At 50.4% G+C, this 21,939-nt stretch overlaps 1 protein-coding gene and 1 pseudogene across 5 annotated transcripts; both read left to right on the top strand.

The window, feature by feature from the left end:
• Positions 1 to 1,551: 1,551 nt before the first annotated feature.
• LOC142068350 (uncharacterized) lies at positions 1,552 to 9,342 on the top strand. Of its 5 annotated transcripts, XM_075119796.1 has the most exons (6): positions 1,552 to 1,793; positions 2,785 to 3,227; positions 3,903 to 3,990; positions 4,551 to 4,677; positions 5,187 to 5,300; positions 5,635 to 9,342. In XM_075119796.1, exons 2-6 carry the CDS (start codon positions 3,190 to 3,192, stop codon positions 8,082 to 8,084), a joined length of 2,817 nt encoding a protein of 938 aa, XP_074975897.1. In that variant the 5' UTR covers positions 1,552 to 1,793; positions 2,785 to 3,189; the 3' UTR covers positions 8,085 to 9,342. The 5 variants fall into 5 exon arrangements, with proteins under 5 accessions (XP_074975897.1, XP_074975898.1, XP_074975896.1 ...); XM_075119797.1 differs by lacking the exon at positions 1,552 to 1,793 and having other exon boundaries at positions 2,140 to 3,227; positions 5,638 to 9,342; XM_075119795.1 differs by lacking the exon at positions 1,552 to 1,793 and having other exon boundaries at positions 2,140 to 3,227.
• Positions 9,343 to 9,675: 333 nt separating this feature from the next.
• On the top strand, positions 9,676 to 21,830 carry LOC142068987 (E3 ubiquitin-protein ligase TRIM15-like; annotated as a pseudogene).
• The last annotated feature ends 109 nt before the right edge of the window (positions 21,831 to 21,939 follow it).

Genomic DNA, 21,939 nt, shown 5'->3' with positions numbered 1-21,939 from the left:
AGTTCACAGTCTGTCCCTCCCACGTCCCAGGCCTCCTGCCCAGGCCCTGGCTGTGCTGCAGGGATGCTGCGGGTCAGACAGGTGCTCTGGTGGTGGCCACACGCCCTCAGGCTCTCGGTGACAGGACTTTTCTTCCCAGTGTCCCCGGAAAGGTGCAAACCAGAGGACAAATAAAAAGCCCCCCACCCCCCCACTTGGTCTATAAATATAGACTCTAAAAAGTGAGAACTTTGGGGTCTGATTCTGCAAACCAACTTCCAGGAGCATCAGATGAGCATCTGACAAGGCCCTGCTCCCTCCTCATGTCCAGGCCAGTGGCTTGGCGTGAGCAACTCTAAGGCTGGTAACTATGATAACAACCTTGCAGAACCTGTGTGTGTGTGTGTGTGTTTGTATGAATGAATGTGTGAATAAATATGAGATTGAATGGAATGTTATAGCGATAACTAACTGCTTACTATGATTCTTTGTGTATTCACAATAAATGTGGTATTTTGCCTTTTTCCCTTTAATAAGATCCTGTTGGTTTTTATTTTATTGGTATAACACCAGATCAAGGCCTCCGTCCCGTGGAACCCAGGGGGAGGGCAGGGACAGAACTAGGTCAGCAGCCAGAAGTGCTCAAAGATCATGAGTCCAACCCCCTGCTCCCCTCCCCCCAATCAGTTACAGAGATTACCAAGTGTGGGGGCTTTTTATTTGTCCTCTGGATTTGCACCTTTCCGGGGACACCGGGAAAAAGGTCCTGTCACCTAGAGCTTGAGGGCGTGTGGCCACCGCCAGAGCACGTGTCTGACCCACGGCATCCCTGCAGCACAGCCAGGGCCTGGGCAGGAGGCCTGGGACGTGGGAGGGATGGACTGTGAACTGCCCCCGTGCCCACAGAGTGGGGCTAAGTGTTTTCCTTTCGCCTTTCTCATTCTTTCCTGATTATTTTTTTAATTAGTTGCTGTTTAGTAAATTGCATTTGTTCTGGAGTATAGACAATGGTCAGGGAGGAGGTCAGGGAAGCGTCCAGAGCAGAGAAAGTACCCTGGAGTGGGCACGCTCCAGCGCGTGTCCTGCGTGGTCACACCAAGGTTGGGGGCCGAGCTCCCCAGGAAGCCTGGGCCCAGCCTTGTCGGGGTTATAAGGACTTTACCACACAGGAGAGTGGAAGGGGAACCCTCAAGGTGAGGCAGGCTCTGGGTGAGGGAAGAGGGAGCAAGGACTCAGATCCTTCTGCTGTTTGATTCCACAGCAGTGGGGGGTAAAGTCAGGAAAGTTCCCCACAGTAATGGGACCATTTCCCCGCTTACCTCCCTGCATGTTGACTGGCTTCCCCTAAAGTTCATTCAATATTTTAGGGAAAAGTGTCAGAGCTGGCCACACTCTGAGGCCACCAAAAATGTGGCCGTGAGAACCCCTGGGCTCGATGCTCATGAGGGGCCCTTCTGACCTTACAGTCTGTGAGTGTAACAGGAGCCGGGCACAGGGATGCTGCAGCGCGGTGAGTTGATCGCTAGGACCCAGGAGCGGCTGGGGGGCGGCTCTGGGGGGAGCGATCGCGGGGCTCAGCCCGGCCCAGGAAGTGACTCGCAGCCGCTGCGGGGACTCTGGCTCCCGGCGAGATCCCCGAGCCCCGGCGGCTGGTGCTGGGAGCCCGGAGCCCGGGCTGCAGCCGGGAGAGGGGAACCTCCAGCCGGGCCCTTCCCGCTGCTCCCCGGGAGCCTCTCCCAGGGCAGAGCCCCCAGCCCGGCCAGGGCCCCTTCCCGGCCCGGCCCCTGCCCCGGGGGGCCCCGCTCGGGGGGAAGGTAAGAGAGACCCGCCCCCCCCCCCGGCACCCCCGGGCTGCAGGGGGCGGGTTTGGCCCCGGGCTGCTCCCCGCGGAGCCGGCTGCGATTCCCTGCACCGGGCCTGGGAAAGTTGCCGCCAGCTCCCGGTGTGTGCGGGGCGGGGGCAGGATCACGTTACCCCCCGCTCCCCCCACTTGCTGCTTTGTTTCCCTGCCCCGGCCGGGTTGGTGCGGACGGAGGCTGCAGCTCAGGGAGATGTGAGGGGGGCAAATAGGGAGGGGCAGAAGGTTGGCAGGGGCTAAACTGGATGCAGGATGGGGGGCCCCAGCTGGGGGTCGGGGAGGGAGCGGGGCCCAGGGGCACAGTCAGGGTGGGGGGGCAGCACAGGCGCTGGATCTAGGCTAGCGGGGCCCTGCCGCACCCCCTGGCTTGAAGGGGTTTCCATCCTATCCAGGCTTTACAGTTTGGTTCAATGGCTCTCAGTGCTTCCCCCTCCGTACAGATTGTTTCAGGCCCCCTGCCTGGGACTAGGAGCCGGGGATAACAATGGGTACAGCTGGTGGGGGGGGTGAGCCCTCCTCGCATTGTAGGGACAGGACCCTAACCCCTGAGCACCCCCAACATCCCCCCACTGAGCATGTGGCCCCAGCCTTCCCGGTCCTGGGGCCCAGGGAGGGCACATGGCCCCAGTCTGAACCCCAGGGGCAGCCGAAGGAGAAGCCTGACATGCTCCTCACAGGGGCCGTGCACCCCACCTCCGCAGTCAGCTGTGACTCTCAGCCAGCCTGGAAAACAGAAGGGTTTGTTGGTCGCTGGGAAGGCGGCATAGAACAGAGCTTGTTAGCACAGAAACCAAGAGCGTTCGGCAACGTCTGGCTTGGGGGGAATCCAGGGTCTTGAGTCCTGGGCTCTCCCCGCTGAGTCCCAAACCAGGAGACTGAGCCGCTTCCAGCCCCCCATCCACACTGACACCCAGCTGCCCCTCCCCCATGCTTTCTCTCTTTCCCAGGAAAACAGGTCACCTGGCCTCCCCCTCTCTCTTTGTTCTCCAACACCTTTGGCTGGCTCCCTGCAGAGGAGGGGCTCTGGCCATCACTTGCCAGGATAGAGAATTTTGGCCATTTTCTACACCCAGGCAGCCACTCTGCCATCACGCCTGCCCTCTAGAGGTCTCCACAATGATCACACCCCTGTATCCCACCAGCTTGATACTTGTGTAACACATGGGGAAACTGAGGCACACACACAGTACTCAGAGAAAACATTAAGAACAATCCCGCTTCATGAATCCCTCTGAGACCAGCCCAGGGGCACTTTCTGCAGTGGCTGGAACTCCTCTGACCACACCAGCCCCTGAGCCTGAGCCTGCAGATGATGGAGAGACCTGGGGAAAGGGCTGGAGCTGGGCAGGAAAATGACTCTGCACGGAAGGCGCCTTTCAGGGACTAGCTGGTGAGTTTGGCCTACAAGGGGAGGGTCTCCCTGTGTCTGTGAGTACCAGAGCTTCTGTCCTCAGTGACACAGCCTGGTTCAACCCCCATTACCAGTGTCCGTGGCTGAGCCACCTAATGAGAGCAAAGACCCAAGACAATGGGGCAGTCGCCAGTTCTCCCAGGGCGAGGGAAGAAGATAAAAAGGGAGAGTGGAGAGACTTGAAGGGGCAGCAGGAGCAGGAAGTGGGGAGGGAGGTTCCCAGCTCTGCCCAGATTCATTCCCTGCACCCCTGCGGCAGTCAGCTCTCCTGGGAACAAGGGCAGGAGCTGAGAGAGGAAAAGCCAGTTGCTTGCTCTGCTGAGCACCGCACTACTTAGGGAGATGGGGGAGAGCTAGAGGGGGTCACAATACACTGTGGGGCAGTACCCTGAAGTGACTCCTTTGATTCTGCTCTTTTTCCAGCGTTTGGCTCAGAGATGCTGCTCTGGGGAGGTTTAGAAGGGACGTGGTGGGTTAGTTCTAAGCAGAGGGGGCTGGCCGGGGAGGTAATGAACTAACTGGGTTTGTTCCCAGCATGGCAGAGTCATAGAATCAGAGCGTCTGTCTGCAGGGAGAGAGCCTGGGGGGAATCGGGGAGTGACATGGACTCCAGCCCCTTATGAAACCTGCCCAATCTCCCTGCTCCTCCGACAGGCTGAGGAATCGCGTCCACGTTTCGCTTCAGATTGTCCCATCTTGCAGCGGACAGGGCAGGGAAATGGCTGTGATGGAGCCAGCTCAGGTAGGGGATTTTCAGGGAGCTTTTGGTGGTGGGGGAGGGGCATCGTAGAGGGGTTAATCACCCGGCGTGGGACGGGGTGTGATAAACCTGCTGGAACATGATCGACCTGGGCCTGATTCTCTGAACAGGCCCACTGGTGGGTAGGGGGGAAGGGGGAAATATTCCCCCATTTCTGAAACAGGGAACAGCCCCCCTGGGCAGGGCTGGGAAAACGACCAGACTCCCAGTTCTGGAGCCTGACCCCACTGGCCAGAGGCTGCTGTGAAGTACGAAGGGAAGCTGTCGGGATTCCTGTCCCTGTCCCCTGCTCCGGCTCGGAGCTCTGCTTCCCGTCTCAGCCTGTGGTTGGCAGGCGAGTGGGAAATGTGAAGAGCCTGCCCTCCTCCATCTGCTGGGGGGGCGCGTTAATAAGTTCTCACCTTCTCCCCACCCCCTGGAGCCTCCTGGCTGCTCTGAGCAGGGTGGGGGGAGGATTCTGCTTCTCTAGCCCTCCTCCCCCGTGACTAGCGGGATTGTGGCTGGGGCGGCAGATGCTGAGCGGGGGACTCTTGTTGTTCCAGACGCCGGTGACCTTCGAGGAGGTGGCTGTGTATTTCACCCAGGGGCAGGGGGCTCTGCTGGACCCCGCTCAGAGAGCCCTCTACAGGGACGTCATGCAGGAGAACTACGAGACAGTGACCTCGCTGGGTAAGGGATTCGTGGCTCCTTGGTTATTGGAAGCTGCGGGGTGCAGGGAGGGTTTGTGTGTCTGGCACCGCTGAGGTTCTTCCCTCATCACACTCCAATGAGACCAGGGTGTCAAAACCTAAGGCGCATACTAAATCATCCCCACCAGTACCCCGTAGCTTGCAAGGTGAAGAACTCTTGTATTATCCTGTCTGTGTTGTTTCTCGGTCACTCACAGAATCCTTCTTCTCCCTCCTCCTTGGTCTGACCTCCGTATGAGGGCTCTGGGCTCCGCAGGTTTAGAAATAGGCAGGGGTTTAACACGAGAGCTGGGTGTGCATCACAATTCCCCTCACCTCCCCAGACGTCTGCCTCCCCCGAGGGGGCTCAGTAACCACGTCCCCATCCTCTTAGATTCTACTTTCCACAGCACAGAACAGGGACAGGTGCCGCCCACGGAATGTCCTTTCTGACAGACGCTCTCTCAGTCCTCCATACCCTCCTCTGATCTGAATTGACCACCTGTACAGGATTCCCCCTTCCCAAACCTGACCTGATCGCCCGACTGGAACGAGGGGAAGAGCCGTGGGTGCCCGATCTCCAGGCCGGTGAGGAAAGAGAGATCCCGAGAGTCAGCCACACAGGTGAGGACTGACACAGAAACCATCTGGGGAATGAAGGAAAAAATTGAGAATCCCAGAACCGTGGTATCAGTAAGTTTCCTCAGTTCCTTCCTCATCTCACCCAGGGCAGGGCTGCAGTCAGGAGCTATCACTGACATTGTTTCCCACATGTCCTGTTACTTGCAAGTGTTTCCTTCCCAACGATCCTTCTCTGTGAAAGTTTGGGTGGGATTTGGAGGCAGAATCCAATTGCTCCATCTATGCAGCTTTACTATGTTGGGTTTTCCCTCGGTGCTATTCCTCTTAATTTTTCCCTAGCACAATGACTCCTGTCCGGATTGTCTCTCTGTCCCAGCAGGTGATGAGAGAGTGAGTGAAAACGAGGAGGAGAATCAACAGCAGGAGATTCCTGGGTACAGGGAATCACAGGGCACCTTTGTGGGAAGACCCCATAAGTGCTTAAACTGTGGAAAAAGTTTCATATGGAGGTCACAACTTGTTTTACATCATCGAATCCACACAGGAGAGAGACCCCACAAGTGCTTAGACTGTGGGAAAAGTTTCATACGGAGGTCAAACCTTGTTAAACATCAAGCAGTCCACACTGGAGAGAGACCTCATAAGTGCTTAGATTGTGGAAAAAGTTTCATACGGAGGTCACAACTTGTTTTACATCAGGAATGCCACACTGAAGGGAGACCCCATAAGTGCTTAATCTGTGGGAAACGTTTCATATGGAAGATAGACCATGTTAAACATCAAGCAATCCACACTGGAGAGAGACCCCATAAGTGCTTACTCTGTGGGAAAAGTTTCATACTTAGATCATACCTAGTTTTACATCATCGAATCCACACAGGAGAGAGACCTCATAAGTGCTTGGACTGTGGGAAAAGTTTCATACGGAGGTCAACCCTACTTAATCATCAGGCAATCCACACGGGAGAGAGACCTCATAAGTGCTTAGACTGTGGGAAAAGTTTCATACAGAGGTCACACCTTGTTAGACATCAGGCAATCCACACAAGAGAGAGACCCCATAAGTGCTTAGACTGTGGAAAAAGTTTCATACGGAGGTCAACCCTACTTAATCATCAGGCAATCCACACGGGAGAGAGACCCCATAAGTGCTTAGCCTGTAGAAAAAGTTTTATACGGAGGTCACACCTTGTTAGACATCAGGAACGCCACACTGGAGGGAGACCCCATAAGTGCTTAATCTGCGGGAAACATTTCATATGCAAGTTAGACCATGTTAAACATCAAGCAATCCACACTGGAGAGAGACCCCACAAGTGCTTACTCTGTGGGAAAAGCTTCATACTTAGATCATACCTTGTTTTACATCATCGAGTCCACACAGGAGAGAGACCCCATAAGTGCTTAGACTGTGGGAAAAGTTTCATACGGAGGTCAACGCTACTTAGTCATCAGGCAATCCACACTGGAGAGAGACCTCATAAGTGCTTAGACTGTGGGAAAAGTTTCATACAGAGGTCACGCCTTGTTAGACATCAGGCAATCCACAAAGGAGAGAGACCCTATAAGTGCTTAGACTGTGGGAAAAGTTTCATATGGAGGTCAGACCTTGTTAAACATCAAGCAGTCCACACAGGAGAGAGACCTCATAAGTGCTTACTCTGTGGGAAAAGCTTCATACTTAGATCATACCTTGTTTTACATCATCGAGTCCACACAGGAGAGAGACCCCATAAGTGCTTAGACTGTGGGAAAAGTTTCATACGGAGGTCAACGCTACTTAGTCATCAGGCAATCCACACTGGAGAGAGACCTCATAAGTGCTTAGACTGTGGGAAAAGTTTCATACAGAGGTCACGCCTTGTTAGACATCAGGCAATCCACAAAGGAGAGAGACCCTATAAGTGCTTAGACTGTGGGAAAAGTTTCATATGGAGGTCAGACCTTGTTAAACATCAAGCAGTCCACACAGGAGAGAGACCTCATAAGTGCTTAGATTGTGGAAAAAGTTTTATACGGCGATCAACCCTACTTGTTCATCAGGCAATCCACACTGGAGAGAGACCCCATAAATGCTTAATCTGTGGGAAAAGTTTCATACGGAGGTCAGATCTTGTTAAACATCAAGCAGTCCACACTGGAGAGAGACCCCATAAATGCTTAATCTGTGGGAAAAGTTTCATACGGAGGTCAAACCTTGCAAAACATCAGATAATCCACACAGGAAAGAAATCCCATAAATGTTTGGACTGTGGGAAAAGTTTTACACAAAGATCAAATCTTATGGCACATCAGGCAATCCACACAGGAGAGAGACCTCATAAGTGCTTGGACTGTGGGAAAAGTTTCATATGGAGATCAGTCCTGGTTACACATCAGAGATTACACACAGGAGAGAGACCCCATAAGTGCTTAGACTGTGGGAAAAGTTTCATACAGAGGTCCCACTGTGTTAAACATCAAGCCGTCCACAGTGGAGAGAGATCTCATAAGTGCTCAGAGTGTGGAAAAAGTTTCATAATGCGGTCAACGCTACTTAATCATCAGGCAATCCACACTGGAGAGAGACCCCATAAATGTTTAATCTGTGGAAAAAGTTTCATACGGAGGTCAGGCCTTGTTAAACATCAGGCTATCCACACTGGAGAGAGACCTCATAAGTGCTTAGACTGTGAGAAAAGTTTTATCCAGAGGTCCCACCTTGTTAGACATCAGGCAGTCCACACTGGAGAGAGACCTCATAAGTGCTTAGACTGTGGGAAAAGTTTTATTCAGAGGTCCCACCTTGTTAGACATCAAGCAATCCATACAAGAGGGAGACCATAAGACTCTTGGAAAGGTTTCAGAAACAGATTAGCCCTTCTAAAGATCAGGCAATCCACACACGCGAGAGAACCCCGTAAGTGCTTAGACTATGGAAAAATGTTTCAAATAGATGTCATCCCTTGTTTTACATCAGAGAATCCACACAGAGGAGTGACCCCATAACTGCTTAGCCTGTGAAAGACCTTTTAAATGGAGGTCAGAACTTGTTTCAAATTAGGCAATTCACACAAGAGAGAGACCCTATAAGTGTTTGGACCATGTGAAAAGTTTCACACAAAGATCGAATCTTATAACACTCAGAGGATCCACACAGGAGAGAGACCGCATCAGTGCTCAGACTGGAAAAAGTTTCCTACATAGGTCAGACCTCGTTAAACATCAGCTAATCCACAGAGGAGAGAGATCCCATAAGTGCTTAGGCTGTGGGTAAAGTTTTATAAGGAGCTCAGCCCATGTTTTAGATCAGAGAATCCACACAGGAGACCCCATAAGTGCTCAGACTATGGAGAAACTTTCATACCGTGGTCAAGGCTTCTTAATTATCAGGCAGTCCTCAAAAGAGGGAGACTCCGTAAGTGCTTAGACTGTGGAAAAAGTTTCATACAGAGGTCAGACCTTGTTAAACATCAGACAATCCACACTGAAGAGAGATCCGATAAGTGCTTAGACCAGGGGTGGGCAAACTTTTTGGCCCGAGGACCACATCGGGGTTGAAAACTTATATGGAGGGCCGGGTCAGGGAAGGCTGTGCCTCCCCAAACAGCTTGGACCCGCCTCCATCTGACCCCCTCCCACTTCCTGCCTTCTGACTGCCCCCCTCAGTATCCCTGATCCATCCAATCCCTCCTGCTCCTTGTCCCCTCACCGCCCCCTCCAGAGACCCCCACCCACCCCTAACCACCCCCCAGGACCTCATCTGAAGGATTCATGCAGGGTTCATGCACTTGGCAACATTTAGGGCACACCCTGAGTGTTGTGTAGGAGCAGTGCACACACGGCTCCTCTCAAGGGCATGAACCTTGGAAACTCGCCCTAAGGACATGAACCGTGGGAAGCCTCCCAGGACTGGGCTCAAGGCCCAAGAGCAAGGAATGCGGTAGATAGAAATTGGTTAATAAGAATCTTAAACAAAGCCAGTGTATTCCTTTTATCTGTTGGAGTATGTAATGCGCAGGAGGAGGGGGAGAATAAAAGAGAGGGTGGAAAGCTGACAAGGCAGACCAGCCCGTCGGCAGACCAGCCCGCTTGCTTGCTTAAAGCTTTGTCTGTCTTGTATTTGGACTGCAACACTCATCCCCTATCTAAACCCCCTGACTGCCCCCTCCAGGGGCCCCTGCCCCAAACCACCTCCCCAGGACCCCACCCCCTTCCCATTCCCCCGTGCTCCCTGTCCCCTGACTGCTCCAACCCCTATCCACACCCCTGCCCCCTGACAGGCCCCCGGGACTCCCACACCTATCCAATCCCCCCACGTTCCCCACCCCCTGACCGCCCCCCCCAAAACATCCGCCCATCCAACAGCCCCCGTCCCCTTACTCCCCCCTGGGACTCCCTGCCCCTTATCCAACCCTCTGGCCCCGGCCCCCTTACCATGCTGCTGGTGGCCCGGCAGGAGCCAGACACGCTGCACCACTCTCCCGGAGGAGCACGCAGCCCCACCCCTCAGAGCGCTGCCCGCACGGTGCAGCTGAGGCTCCGGGAGAGCAGGGAAGGTAGGGGATGGGCTGGGAGCAGACTCCCCCGCCGGGCGCTCAGGCGGGTCGGTCAGGACAGTCCCGCAGGCCGGATGTGGCCCGCAGCCCGTAGTTTGGCCACCCCTGGCTTAGACTGTGGGAAACATTTCAGAAACTGATGAGTCCTTGTTCTACATCAAGGAATCCACAAGACTCCATAAGTGCTTGGACTGAGCAAAAGTTGTACACAGAGATCACACCTCATTAAACATGGGAGAATTCACACACGATCTAAACTTCTGTGACACCTGGCCCAAAAGAGTTAAGAACCTTGCAGGCTAATTGACCCAGATTCAACCTTTAGAGACATGTTAGAAAACTGTGTAAATGGTATTTGGGGCCACTCCAAGTAATATAGAGTAGAACTTTGAAATGTAAACTGGTGTTGTTAAAAAATTGGAAGAAGATAGTAGGGCTGTTGATTAATTGCAGTTAATTCGTGTGATTAACTCAAAAAAATTCATTGGGGTTAGAAAAATTAATTTCAATGAATCACATTGTAAAACAATAGAATACCAATTGGAATTTGTTAAATGTTTTTGGATGTTTTTCTGCGTTTTCTCATATGCTGATTTCTCACAACAAAGAATAGAAAGTGTACAGTGCTCACTTTATATTATTTTTTATTACAAATATTTGTACTATAAACATTCAAAACACAAATAGTATTTTTCAGTTCACCTCATACAAGTACTGTAGTGAAATCTCTTTATCAGGAAAGTGTAACTTAGAAACATAGATGATTTTAATTATATAAGTGCACTCAAAAATAAAGCAATTAAGACCTTTAGAGACTAGAAGTCCACTCAGTGCTACTTCTTTTTCTGCCAATCGCTAAGGCTTGGTCTATGCTACGAGTTTATGTTGGATTTAGCAGCGTTAAATCGAATTAACCCTGCATCCGTCCACACAATGAAGCCATTTTTTCGACATAAAAAAAGGGCTCTTAAAACCGATTTCTGTACTCCTCCCCAATGAGGGGATTAGCGCTGAAATCGACATCGCTGTTTCGAATTAGGGTTAGTGTGGACGCAATTCAAAGGTATTGGCCTCTGGGAGCTATCCCACAGTGCACCACTGTGACCGTTCTGGACAGCACTCTGAACTCGGATGCACTGGCCAGGTGTACAGGAAAAGCCCCAGGAACTTTTGTAACTCATTTCCTGTTCACCCCAGGCGAGTTCATCAGCACAGGTGACCATGCAGTCTCAGAATTGAAAAAGAGCTCCAGCATGGACCGAATGGGAGGGACTGGATCTGATCGCTGTATGGGGAGAGGAATCCGTGCTATCAGAACAATGTTCCAAAAGACGAAATGCCAAAACATTTCAAAAAATCTCCGAGGCCATGAGGGACAGAGGCTACAGCAGGGACGCAACACAGTGCCGCGTGAAACTTAAGGAGCTCAGACAAGCGTACCAGAAAACCAAAGAATCAAACAGACGCTCCGGGACAGAGCCCCAGACATGCCGCTTCTACGCTGAGCTGCATGCAATTCTAGGGGGAGCCGCCACCACTACCCCACCCCTGTCCGTGGACTCCAATGATGGGGTACTCTCCTCCATGCCTGAGGATTTTTCAGATGGGGAAGATGAGGAGGAGGAGGACGAGCTTAAGGAGAGCACACAGCACACCATTCTCCCCGACAGCCAGGATCTTTTTATCACCCTGACTGAAATACCCTCCCAACCCAACCAAGCCGGAGAAGGGACCTCTGGTGAGTGTACCCTTTTAAATATAATACATGTTATAAAAGCAAGCGTTTTTTAATGATTAAGTAGCCCTGAGGACGGGGGATGCATTCGTGGCCAGTATTGCTCCTGGAAAAGTCTGTTAACGTGTCTGGGGATGGAGTGGAAATCCTCCAGAGACATCTCCATGAAGCTCTCCTGGAGGTACTCTAAAAGCCTTTGCAGAAGGTTTCTGGGGAGAGCAGCCTTATTCCGTCCTCCATGGTAGGACACTTTACCACGCCATGCTAGTAGCAAGTAATCTGGTATCATTGCATGACAAAGCCTGGCAGCGTATGGTCCCGGTGTTTGCTGGCATTCAAGCAACATCCATTCTTTATCTCTCTGTGTTATCCTCAGGAGAGTGATATCATTCATGGTAACCTAGTTGAAATAGGGGAATTTAATTAAGGCGACATTGAGAGGTGGCCATTCCTACTGGGCTGTTTGCCTGTGGCTGAAAGGAAATCCTCCCCACAGTTAGCCACGCGGTGGAGGTGGGGGGGAGCTTTGGCGCTGAGCTGTTCATGTTTGGCTAGCAGGGATCTTCCCTGATACCAGCCACACAGTGGGGGGAGAGATAAAGCAATCATCCCAGAAAATTGAATGGCGGGGCGGGTTAGTTTGGTTTTTGCTGCTGCATGTTAACAGGAAAACCGCAGCACTAAATGGCCAACTCAACCTGCTTTGCTTGGTATGGGAGAGGAGGGCGCTGCTGTTATGAAGGTTGCAGAAGCCGAAAAACTATGGCTTACCATGGCCGCCTGCAAGCCGAATTCTGTTGCCCGGCACTGCGTGTGTGATCTCTAACACCAAAGCTGCAGGCACTCAATATAAGATGCAAAATGCGACCTCGTACCAAAATCACATGTGCTATGTAATGTGAATAGTTTAGTTCACCGTGGAAGAGTATAGCCATTGTTCTGTAAAATGTATCTTTTAAAATACTTCACTCCCTTTTTTTCACTCCAGCAGCTGCCAATGTTTCAAGCCTCCCTCCTCCGTCCCAAAGGCTATCTCAGATAAGGCGGCGAAAAAAATGCATGCGCTATGAAATGTTCTCTGAGCTCATGCAGTCGTCTGGCACTGACAGAGCTCAGCAGAATGTGTGGAGGGACACAATAGCAGAGTACAGGAAAGTGGCCGATGAACGTGAGGAGAGGTGGTGGCAGGAAGATCAGAGGAGGCATGAGGCAATGCTGGGGCTACTGCAGTATCAAACGGACATCCTCCGGCCTCTGGTGGAGGTTCATGAACGGCAGCAGGATCACAGACTGCCGCTGCAGCCACTGTTTAATTGCCCTCCCTCCTCCCCAAGTTCCATAGCCTCCTCACCCAGACGCCCAAGAACATGGGGGGAGGGAGGTGGGGAGGCTCCGGGCACCCAACCACTTCACCCCAGTGGACAGCCCAAGCAACAGAAGGCTGTCATTCAAGAAGTTTTAAAGTGGTCTTTTCCTTCCCTCCTGCCTTCTTCCCACACCTCACCTGAGCTACCTTGTGAGTTATCTCCCTATTTTTATAATCAATTAATAAAGAATACATGTTTTTTAAATGATAATGACTTTATTTCCCTTGCAAGCAAGCTGTGATCGAAGGGGGAAGGGTGGGTGGCTAACAGGGAATTTAGAGGCAACCAAGGGGGCGGGTTTTCATCAAGGAGAAACAAACAGAAGTGTCACACGGTACCCTGGCCAGTCATGAAACTGGTTTTCAAAGCTTCTCTCATGTGCACCACTTCCTGCTGTGCTCTTCTAACCTCCCTGGTGTCTGGCTGCGCGTATTCAGCGGCCAGGCGATTGGCCTCAACCTCCCACCCTGCCATAAACGTCTCCCCCTTTACTCTCACAGAGATTGTGGAGCACACAGCAAGCAGCAATAACAATGGGAATATTGGTTTCGCTGAGGTCTGAGCGAGTCAGTAAACTGCGCCAGCGACCCTTTAAACATCCAAATGCACACTCTACCACCATTCTGCACTTGCTCAGCCTATAGTTGAACAGCTCCTGACTACTGTCCAAGGTGCCTGTGTACGGTTTCATGAGCCAGGGCATTAAGGGGTAGCCTGGATCCCCAAGGATAACTGTAGGCATTTCAACATCCCCAACAGTTATTTTCTGGTCTGGGAAGTAAATCCCTTCCTGCAGCCATTGAAACAGATCAGAGTTCCTGAAGACACGAGCATCATGAACCTTTCCTGGCCATCCCACGTTGATGTTAGTGAAATGTCCCTTGTGATCCACCAGTGCTTGCAGCACCATTGCAAAGTACCCCTTGCAGTTTATGTACTGGCTGCCCTGGTGGTCCGGTCCCAAGATAGGGATATGCGTTCCGTATATAGCCCCACCACAGTTAGGGAATCCCATTGCAGCAAAGCCATCTCGTGTGACCTGCACATTTCCCAGAGTCACTACCTTTGATAGCAGCAGCTCAATGATTATGTTGGCTACTTGCATCTCAGCAACCCCCACAGTAGATTTGCCCACTCCAAATTGATTTCCGACTTACCGGTAGCTGTCTGGCATTGCAACATTCATTCATAAAATCGGTTACCCCAGAAACTGGCTAATTGAGTTTCACTTTCAATCCAATTGCTGCTTAAATCACTGAAACTTGAACTCTTTCAACATTGTAACTTCTGCTCACTGTTTGCCATTTCTTACACTTGTCCATATTGTAACTCAAACTCCATTTTAACTTGTCCCAAACTCCATTTTAAAAATGCTTACTCCATTTTGCAAAAGCCTAATGTAATCTTATTAGTTTAGTTTAGATGTGTGAATGAGGTATGTATGGATGGTGGAATCAACCTCCAGCCCCAGCCTGTCCTGATAAAATAAAGTGTAAACACCCAGTGGCTGAAGATGCGGACAACAGCCCTGACAAAGTAAGAGGAGTCCACCCTCAAAAGAAAAGAACAAAAGTACAATTGAAGAAACATCAGAGCCAGGTCCTAGGCTGAAAGTCATGTCTGCAATTGACGGGTGATCAATCACACCAAACCCAGAGGCAGCGTGACACAGCAAGACCTATAGACTCTAGATTGAAACTAAAGCCTACAAAAAAGGATGGATGAGATGGAAGACTTTGGGGAGGGTACCATTCTGCAGCCAACATGGAAGGGCATCGGTGCATGCCCAACGGAGACCCAGCTCTTCCTTGTGCCCGGCTTTCCTGGCCAGTTAGCCGTCACAGGCATCGAACCCAAGATATTAGTTATTGGTTATAAATCAAATTGTGTTATCATAATAAACATGGCATTTTCTTGTCTTGTCCCCTGAAATGATCCTGTGTAGTTTTCTTGGCATAACAACCTTGAGAGATCATCAAGTCCAGTCCCCTGCCCTCACAGCAGGACCAAGAACCATCTAGATCATCCCTGGTAGATGTCTATCCAACCTGTTCTTAAATATCTCCAGTGATGGGGATTCCACAACCTCCCTAGGCAATTTATTCCAGTGTTTCACCACCCTGACAGTTAGGAAGTTTTCCTAATGTCCAACCTAAACCTCCCTTGCTGCAATTTAAGTCCATTGCTTCTTGTCCTATCATCAGAGCTCAAGGAGAACAATTTTTCTCCCTTCTCCCTGTAACACCCTTTTAGATACTTGAAAACTGCTATCATGTCCCCCCTCAGTCTTCTCTTTTCTAAACTAAACAAGCCCAATTCTTTCAGTCTTCCCTCATAGCTCATGTTTTCTAGGCCTTTTATCGTTTTTGTTGCTCTTCTCTGGACCTTCTCCAGTTTTTCCACATCTTTCTTGAAACGTGGTGCTCAGAACTGGAGACAATACTCCAGTTGATGCCTAATCAATGCAGAGTAGAACGGTAGAATGGCCTCTTGTATCTTGCTCACAACACTCCTGTTAATGCATCCCAGAATCATGTTTGCTTTTTTTGCAACAGTGTCACACGTTCACTCATATTTAGCTTGTAGTCCACTATGACCCCTAGATCCCTTTCTGCAATACTTATATTTACTTAGTCAATAATCCAAATAGTTTTCTTTAAAACCATAGGCACCAACTTTTCCCGGCGCTGGTGGGTGCTCAACCCCCATTCCCCGCCCTGACTCCACCCCTGCCCCACCCCCATTCCAACCCCTTCCCCAAAGTCCCTCCCCAACTCCACCTCCTCCCTGCACCTATTGGACCCCTTCCCCAAATCCCTGTCCCGGCCCCGCCTCTTCCCCAAGGGCGCCGCGTTCCCCCTCCTCTCCCTCCCTCCCAGCACTTGCCTCCGCGAAACAGCTGTTTTGCAGCAGGAAGCGCTGGGAGCTAGGGGGAGAAGCGGGGAAGGGACGCTCAGGGGAGGTGGCAGAGTAGAGGTGGAGGTGAGCTGGGGCGGGGAGCTGCCAGTGGGTGCAGAGCACTCACTAATTTTTTCCCCTGAGTGAGTGATCCAGCCCCGGAGCACCCACGGAGTCGGCACCTATGTTTAAAACATGAACAATGTGAACAATCTCTATTAGAGATCTCTATTCCTCCATAGCTAAAGCCCTCCATAATTACAGCTAGCTGACATTTTTCACACAGAAATGTTTCTCATCTGAAAGTGTGGCTTCAGGAAAATCAGGGTTTCCCTGGAAATGTTGCTTTTTACGACAGTAGGCTAGATTCTGATCAGGAGAATCAACGTGTAATTGCAAATTGTGGAATCATTTCAATTGCAGTCTAAAATGTCTGTCCACATTTTCTGTTTCCACATTTCTGCAGGGAAACATTAGAGAATATTTCGTTCCGGAAAACATCTTAACCCCTGTAGCTCAGCATCAGCTCATTTATATTAAGGGTGAAAGATCAAGTTACAACACATAATGTGAAAATGTTCAGTCCATGACGAAACAGAAAGATCTCCAAAAATATCATGTCCAAGAATAATCTAGAGATCATGTAGCCACTGTGCTGGCCCTGTATATGATGGAAACCACTTCAAGCCAGGGGGTGCTGCATCCCCAGTACCCCTAGTTCCAGCACTTAAAACTTATTTTTAAAGGCTCTGTATCTGACTGAAAATATTTCTTAGACCAAGAGTCCTGGTCAGTGTTTGAAACCCAAACATTGGAGCATTAGGACATTGAAAGTGAAATGAATTAAAGTTGTAGAACTGCTTTCTTTCCAGTGTCTTGTGGTGTTTAGATGTTGCTTGTAATTATTAGAATTGGGAGCACTGGCTGTTGGGAGTCTGAAAGGACAGGAAACAGGAAGGAGGGGGAGGAGTTGAAGAGGCTGAAGGAGAGCTACTGGGGTGATATTTAAAAGTTTTTCTCTGCAAGGAAGAGAGCTAGAAACATCCTTTGTTTAGAAAACAGAAGCTGAGAAGTTGAATCCTTGTCAAACCCAACTTCCACTGGTGAAACAAGGGAACTTTTTACAGAACAGAAGCTGTTCAATGATCAGTGCAGCTTAAAACACAAGAGCTGCAGGCCTGTCTATATTTGCGAGTTGGGAGTTTGCCCTAACACTTAGTCCCGCTCTGTCACACCAGTGCAGTCCCCAGGGCTTCAGAGCTGAAATTCAACTGGGAGTTGGGCTCCTTGGAGAATCCCAGCTCATATTTGGAGCCCGGTTGGTTTCTGGGATTAGTATCACTTCTGTAATCTGAAAACCACCTTAATTGATTCACCACCATGTGACTCCAGTTTCCTGTTATGTGCTGTGCTACTAATTAGTGAATGAATAAATACCAGTCAAACTCAGATAATTGAGGTCTCTCTCTAATTTATAAAATGACTGAATTGGAAACAAGTTGGAATATGACACTCTCCCTATTTCCGTTGTTCGGTTTCATTCCCTTGGTGCCCCTGATGTCATAAATCCATTAGGACAAACAGTCACCTTGGGTTTGGGTGGAAAAACATCCCCCTACCCACCCTTCTGAACCCTCAGAATGAAACCTCCCAAATAATTTCTCTTTCTCCAGGAAAAAAATCAGGCCCATTGCAAGACTTTGAGGGAAGAGAGAGAAAAACTGCAGGGATTTCAAGTGACTGGAGAGGGGAAAAGCTGGGAGTATCTGGTAGGTGCCTGTTGTTTCTGACCTGCTGAGACTTGTGGTGAGAGGTCTGTTTTTAGGCAGATTCCTCTGTGGGCTTGGTGAATGTGGGCATCAGTACATTTCTCCATGATCCTAGATTTTCTGTGTTAGGTTCATGTGCAGAATCTAAGCTCTTGTGTCAGTGAATGAGTTAATTTCTAGCCCTTGTGACTTTCCCTGTGTCTGCGTCATTTCTTGGGTTGGTGAATTCTTTGATTTCTTTTTTCCCTTGGAACTTCTGTCAGTGTAATGCTGAGTCCTGCCTCCTGCTGCTCTGGATCTCCATTCTCAGAGGCCATTGATAACACAACGTCCTAAGCACGTCAGACATGGAAACATCCCTTTCCAGATACATTGGGGAGAAATGAAAGAGGTGTAAGAGAATCCTCTCCCAAGTAACCACAGGGTAGAATCAAGTGTCAGAAATCTTAGGTTTGCAAAGAAATTCTCCCTCCTGCACACTCAGCACTCCATAAAAGACCCCAGGCTGCTTCCTTGTCCCTGACCAGCCCTTTCCCTGTTGCTTTACAGAAACAGACACAAGAGGAGAGGCAGAAAATTGTTTCTGAATTTCAGCAACTGAGGCAGTTCCTGGAGCAATAAGAGTGACTCCTGCTGGCCCGGCTGGAAAAGCTGGACAAGGAGATAGTGAAGATACAGAAAGAAAATGACACCATACTCTCAGAGGAGATTTCCCATCTCAGTGAGCTGATGAGTGAGCTGGAGGGGAAGTATCAGAAGCCAGCAAGTGAATTCCTGCAGGTGAGACTGAGTTAGAAACATTGGAGATCCCCACACAGGGAAGGGAGGACTCCAGAATCATAAGCACAGGGGTCCAGCAGTCAGAGATCTCACTGTAACTTGGCGCATACATTGCTGACATGTGAATGACAACTGGTCATTGCAGAATTAAAGACACAGAGATATGCGAGAAGGGAAAGCCCCATTAGCTCAGGGAATCCATGGCCTCTGTTCCCTATATTTGCAAAATCCCTTCCCTGGGAACCACTGCCTCTGTCAAGTGGGACTGACATTCTCTCTCTCTCTCTCTCTCTCTCTTCTCTAGGATGTCAGATGCACCTTGAGCAGGTACATGGCTCTCTCTCACTCCCCCTCACACTTCACAATGCTGGGAAAGAGCTTGGTGATGGTGATGGTGGTGGTGGTGATGATGTTAGCACTGCATCTCCCAAGGGCTCTACAGCAAAATGTGTAGGGAAGGTCACATTTTGGATAGAAATCTTTCTGATCTGTTTAATCCTGAGGTTCTCACCATATTACAGAAGACTCTGGAATTCTCCATTCAGTGGGAAAGACTGACCCAGTAGTTCCTAGAGATGTCACATCGCTGGGGGAGTGGCTGCCTCAAGATTGTGGGGATGGAATATGGGCCTATCATTGCTGGGGTACTGGACACCATTCAGCCCAGGGCAGCAGCGATCAAGAGTCTTTCCCACGTGAGGGCTGTTTGAAGCCCTGTGTGGAATGAGCTGGGGAGTGGGGAGCTAGTGTCTCAGTCTAGTTCCTAGAGGACAGATTTCTACAACACTTCACCTGGGAACCTCCTGTCCCTCAGAGCATGGAGGCCAAGGAGTGAATTGGCCACGGAGACTCAATTGCCTCCTTTTATCCCCAGAGCTGGTCTCTCCAGGACAGAGTTGAAGAATATTAATGAGACCTTTGGGGGAAGATTTCACGACCACAGCCTGTGTCCCACCTGCTCTGACTCCAGGCCCATTAGAGCAGCAGCTTTCACTAACAACAAATTATAACGTGTCACTAAATGAAATGTACAAATGTGAAGTTTTCTCTCCAGGTGTGAGAAGGGGAAGTTCCAGCAGCCAGTGGAGATTTCTCCTGAACTAGAAGCGAGACTCAACAATTTCTCCCAGAAAACTGTTGCCCTAATGGAGATTCTGAGGAAATGCAAAGGTGCTGAGAAGGGATCTAGGTGGGGAAAGTGGGATGAGCCCCTGAGACTGTGGGAGGGGATGGGCTCTGGCCACGGGGGTCATATCTATTGAATGACAGGAAAGCAATTGAGCTGGTGTAACAGGTGCCCAGGTGTCAGGACGTCTCACATTCATTCATGAGTTAACAAAGGTCACACCATTGAGGCCCAAATTTAGCAAAATGGCCTAATTTTGAGTCCCTGATTTTCTCTCCCAACTTGCAAAGCCCGTGGGGGTCACAGACACAGGGATGCTACTCTGGCTGCATCTCAGGACTTGCCTTGCCTGTGCCAAGGTCTGCACGGGCCTCTGGAGCCACTGACTGGGGGAGTCGCAAACTGCCCCCTCTATTTCTCTGCCAATTAGGGTGAATTTGGCCCATTGAGCCAACACTCTCCCAGCTCCAATCTCAACACTTATTAAACAATTTTATTATTCTATGGAGGACGAGGGCCCCATTGTGCTGAGCTCTGTAGAGATGCTGAGTGAATAAACCCAAGGGACCTACAACTACGAGCCCTGAGCCTGCAAACTCTTAACATCCCATTAATGTCAAAGGGACCAAATTTCAGAGTAACAGCCGTGTTAGTCTGTATTTGCAAAAAGAAAAGGAGTACTTGTGGCACCTTAGAGACTAACCAATTTATTTGAGCATAAGCTTTCGTTAGTACAGCTCACTTCATCGGATGCAACAAAGGGACCAAAGTCTGCTAAAGTCTTTGCAGGATCTGGGTCTAGGGTCTGAGAAAAGGCAATAGGCGAATGAGACAAACCAGCTGGAGTCTGGAGATTGGGAGGGGCTGATGAGAGGAAAGGAAATCTCTCTGACAGATTGTATCTCCTAGGGTGGTTGTGAGACCTAATGGCTGTTGATTTCATTGCTGTGAGATGCCTGAATGAGAGAGGTAAAAGAAGGTTTCAGATTTGTTTATATTTATATTAAAGATCTGAGTGTGTCCCTGTCCCTCTCTGTTTCTCTGTCAAAATTCAAACCAAGTTAGGTCAGTTAAGAGTGGGGATATTGTTACAAACATGAAAGCAAGAAATCTCGCCTCTTTTCGCCTTTCCCCCTCCAGACACTCTGCCATTTGCACTGGGGACAAAAAGAGGGGAAACCCTAGGAGCACAAAGACAGGGTGAGGTTGCAGGTGAAAACGGTCTTTAAATTATAAGAAAATTCCCATGAAAACACACTGCACCTAAAGTTACCAACCAAACCAACACCAGTCATGACACACCCAGCACTACAATGAAACCATGAAATACAGAGGAGATCCCGAGCTGAAGTCACACAAAAGATCCTGACACCAACCTTAGTGCTGAGTTCATGCCTATGCTGATGAACAGAAACACTCTCCCTGAGCAGCATCCAAACACCCTTAACTCTGACCATGGGGTTCTCATGGACATTCACAGAACCTTTAATACTAAATTGAGAGCTCTCTGCCCTGAGGGCTGACACATCCCCCTCCTTTACCCCAGTTTCTCTGCTGCTGGGAATGGAGAAGGCCCAGCAGGGGAAGCTGGGAGCTGAAGCTTCTTCAGGCAAATGAGAAACAGAGTGGGGAACTGCAGTGACATCTCTGCTCAGTCTCAGGTGCCCAGCACAGAGGCAGCTCCCTGGGATCCAGGCCCGTCCCAGCCAGAACAGGGCTGCTGGGAAGAGTGAAAAATGGTCCCAGCCTCCCCCAGGGCTGAGCTCTGCCACAAATGCTCTGATTCTCTCTCCCCCACAGCGAATGTGACTCTGGATCCAGACACGGCTCATCCCAACCTTGTGCTGTCTGAGGATTTGAAAAGTGGGAAGTGGGAAGAAATGCAGCAGCATCTGCCCGACAACCCTGAGAGATTTCACACTGAGCCCTCTATGCTGGGCTGTGAGGGATTCATCTCGGGGAGACATTGCTGGGAGGTGGAGGTGGGGGATGAGGGATCCTGGGTTGTGGGGTTGGCCAGAGAGTCTGTGAGGAGGAAGGGAGAGATATGCCCCAAATAGGGGATCTGGGCTGTGGGGTATGCGCTGGATCAGTTCTGGGCTCTCACCTCCCCTGTGACCACTCTGCCCCTGAGTTGAGTCCCCAGCAGGATCCGGGTTTGTCTGGACTGTGACCGGGGGGAGGTGACATTTATTGATGCTGGTGACGAGGCCCCGATCTTCACTTTCCTGCCGGGCTCCGTCCCTGGGGCGAGAATCTGACCCTGTCTCTGGGTGGTGGGGGTAATTCCCGGCTCAGACTGTGTCCCTGAGACACGGGGGAAGAGGGGCAGGGCCATCCCTAGGGGGCTGTGGGGCCTGGGACAACTCCCCCTCAGCCCCAGCCCTGCCCCCACTCCACCCCTTCCCCTAAGTCTCCGCCCCACTTCTTCCTGCCCCTGCTCGGTCCCCTCCCCACTCCCATTCCAC

This window comes from Caretta caretta, chromosome 14, assembly GCF_965140235.1.
Source record: "Caretta caretta isolate rCarCar2 chromosome 14, rCarCar1.hap1, whole genome shotgun sequence".
NCBI lineage: Eukaryota > Metazoa > Chordata > Testudines > Cheloniidae > Caretta > Caretta caretta.
The sequence above is the reverse complement of the archived record's forward strand: the minus strand, read 5'-3'. Positions and strand labels throughout refer to the sequence as shown.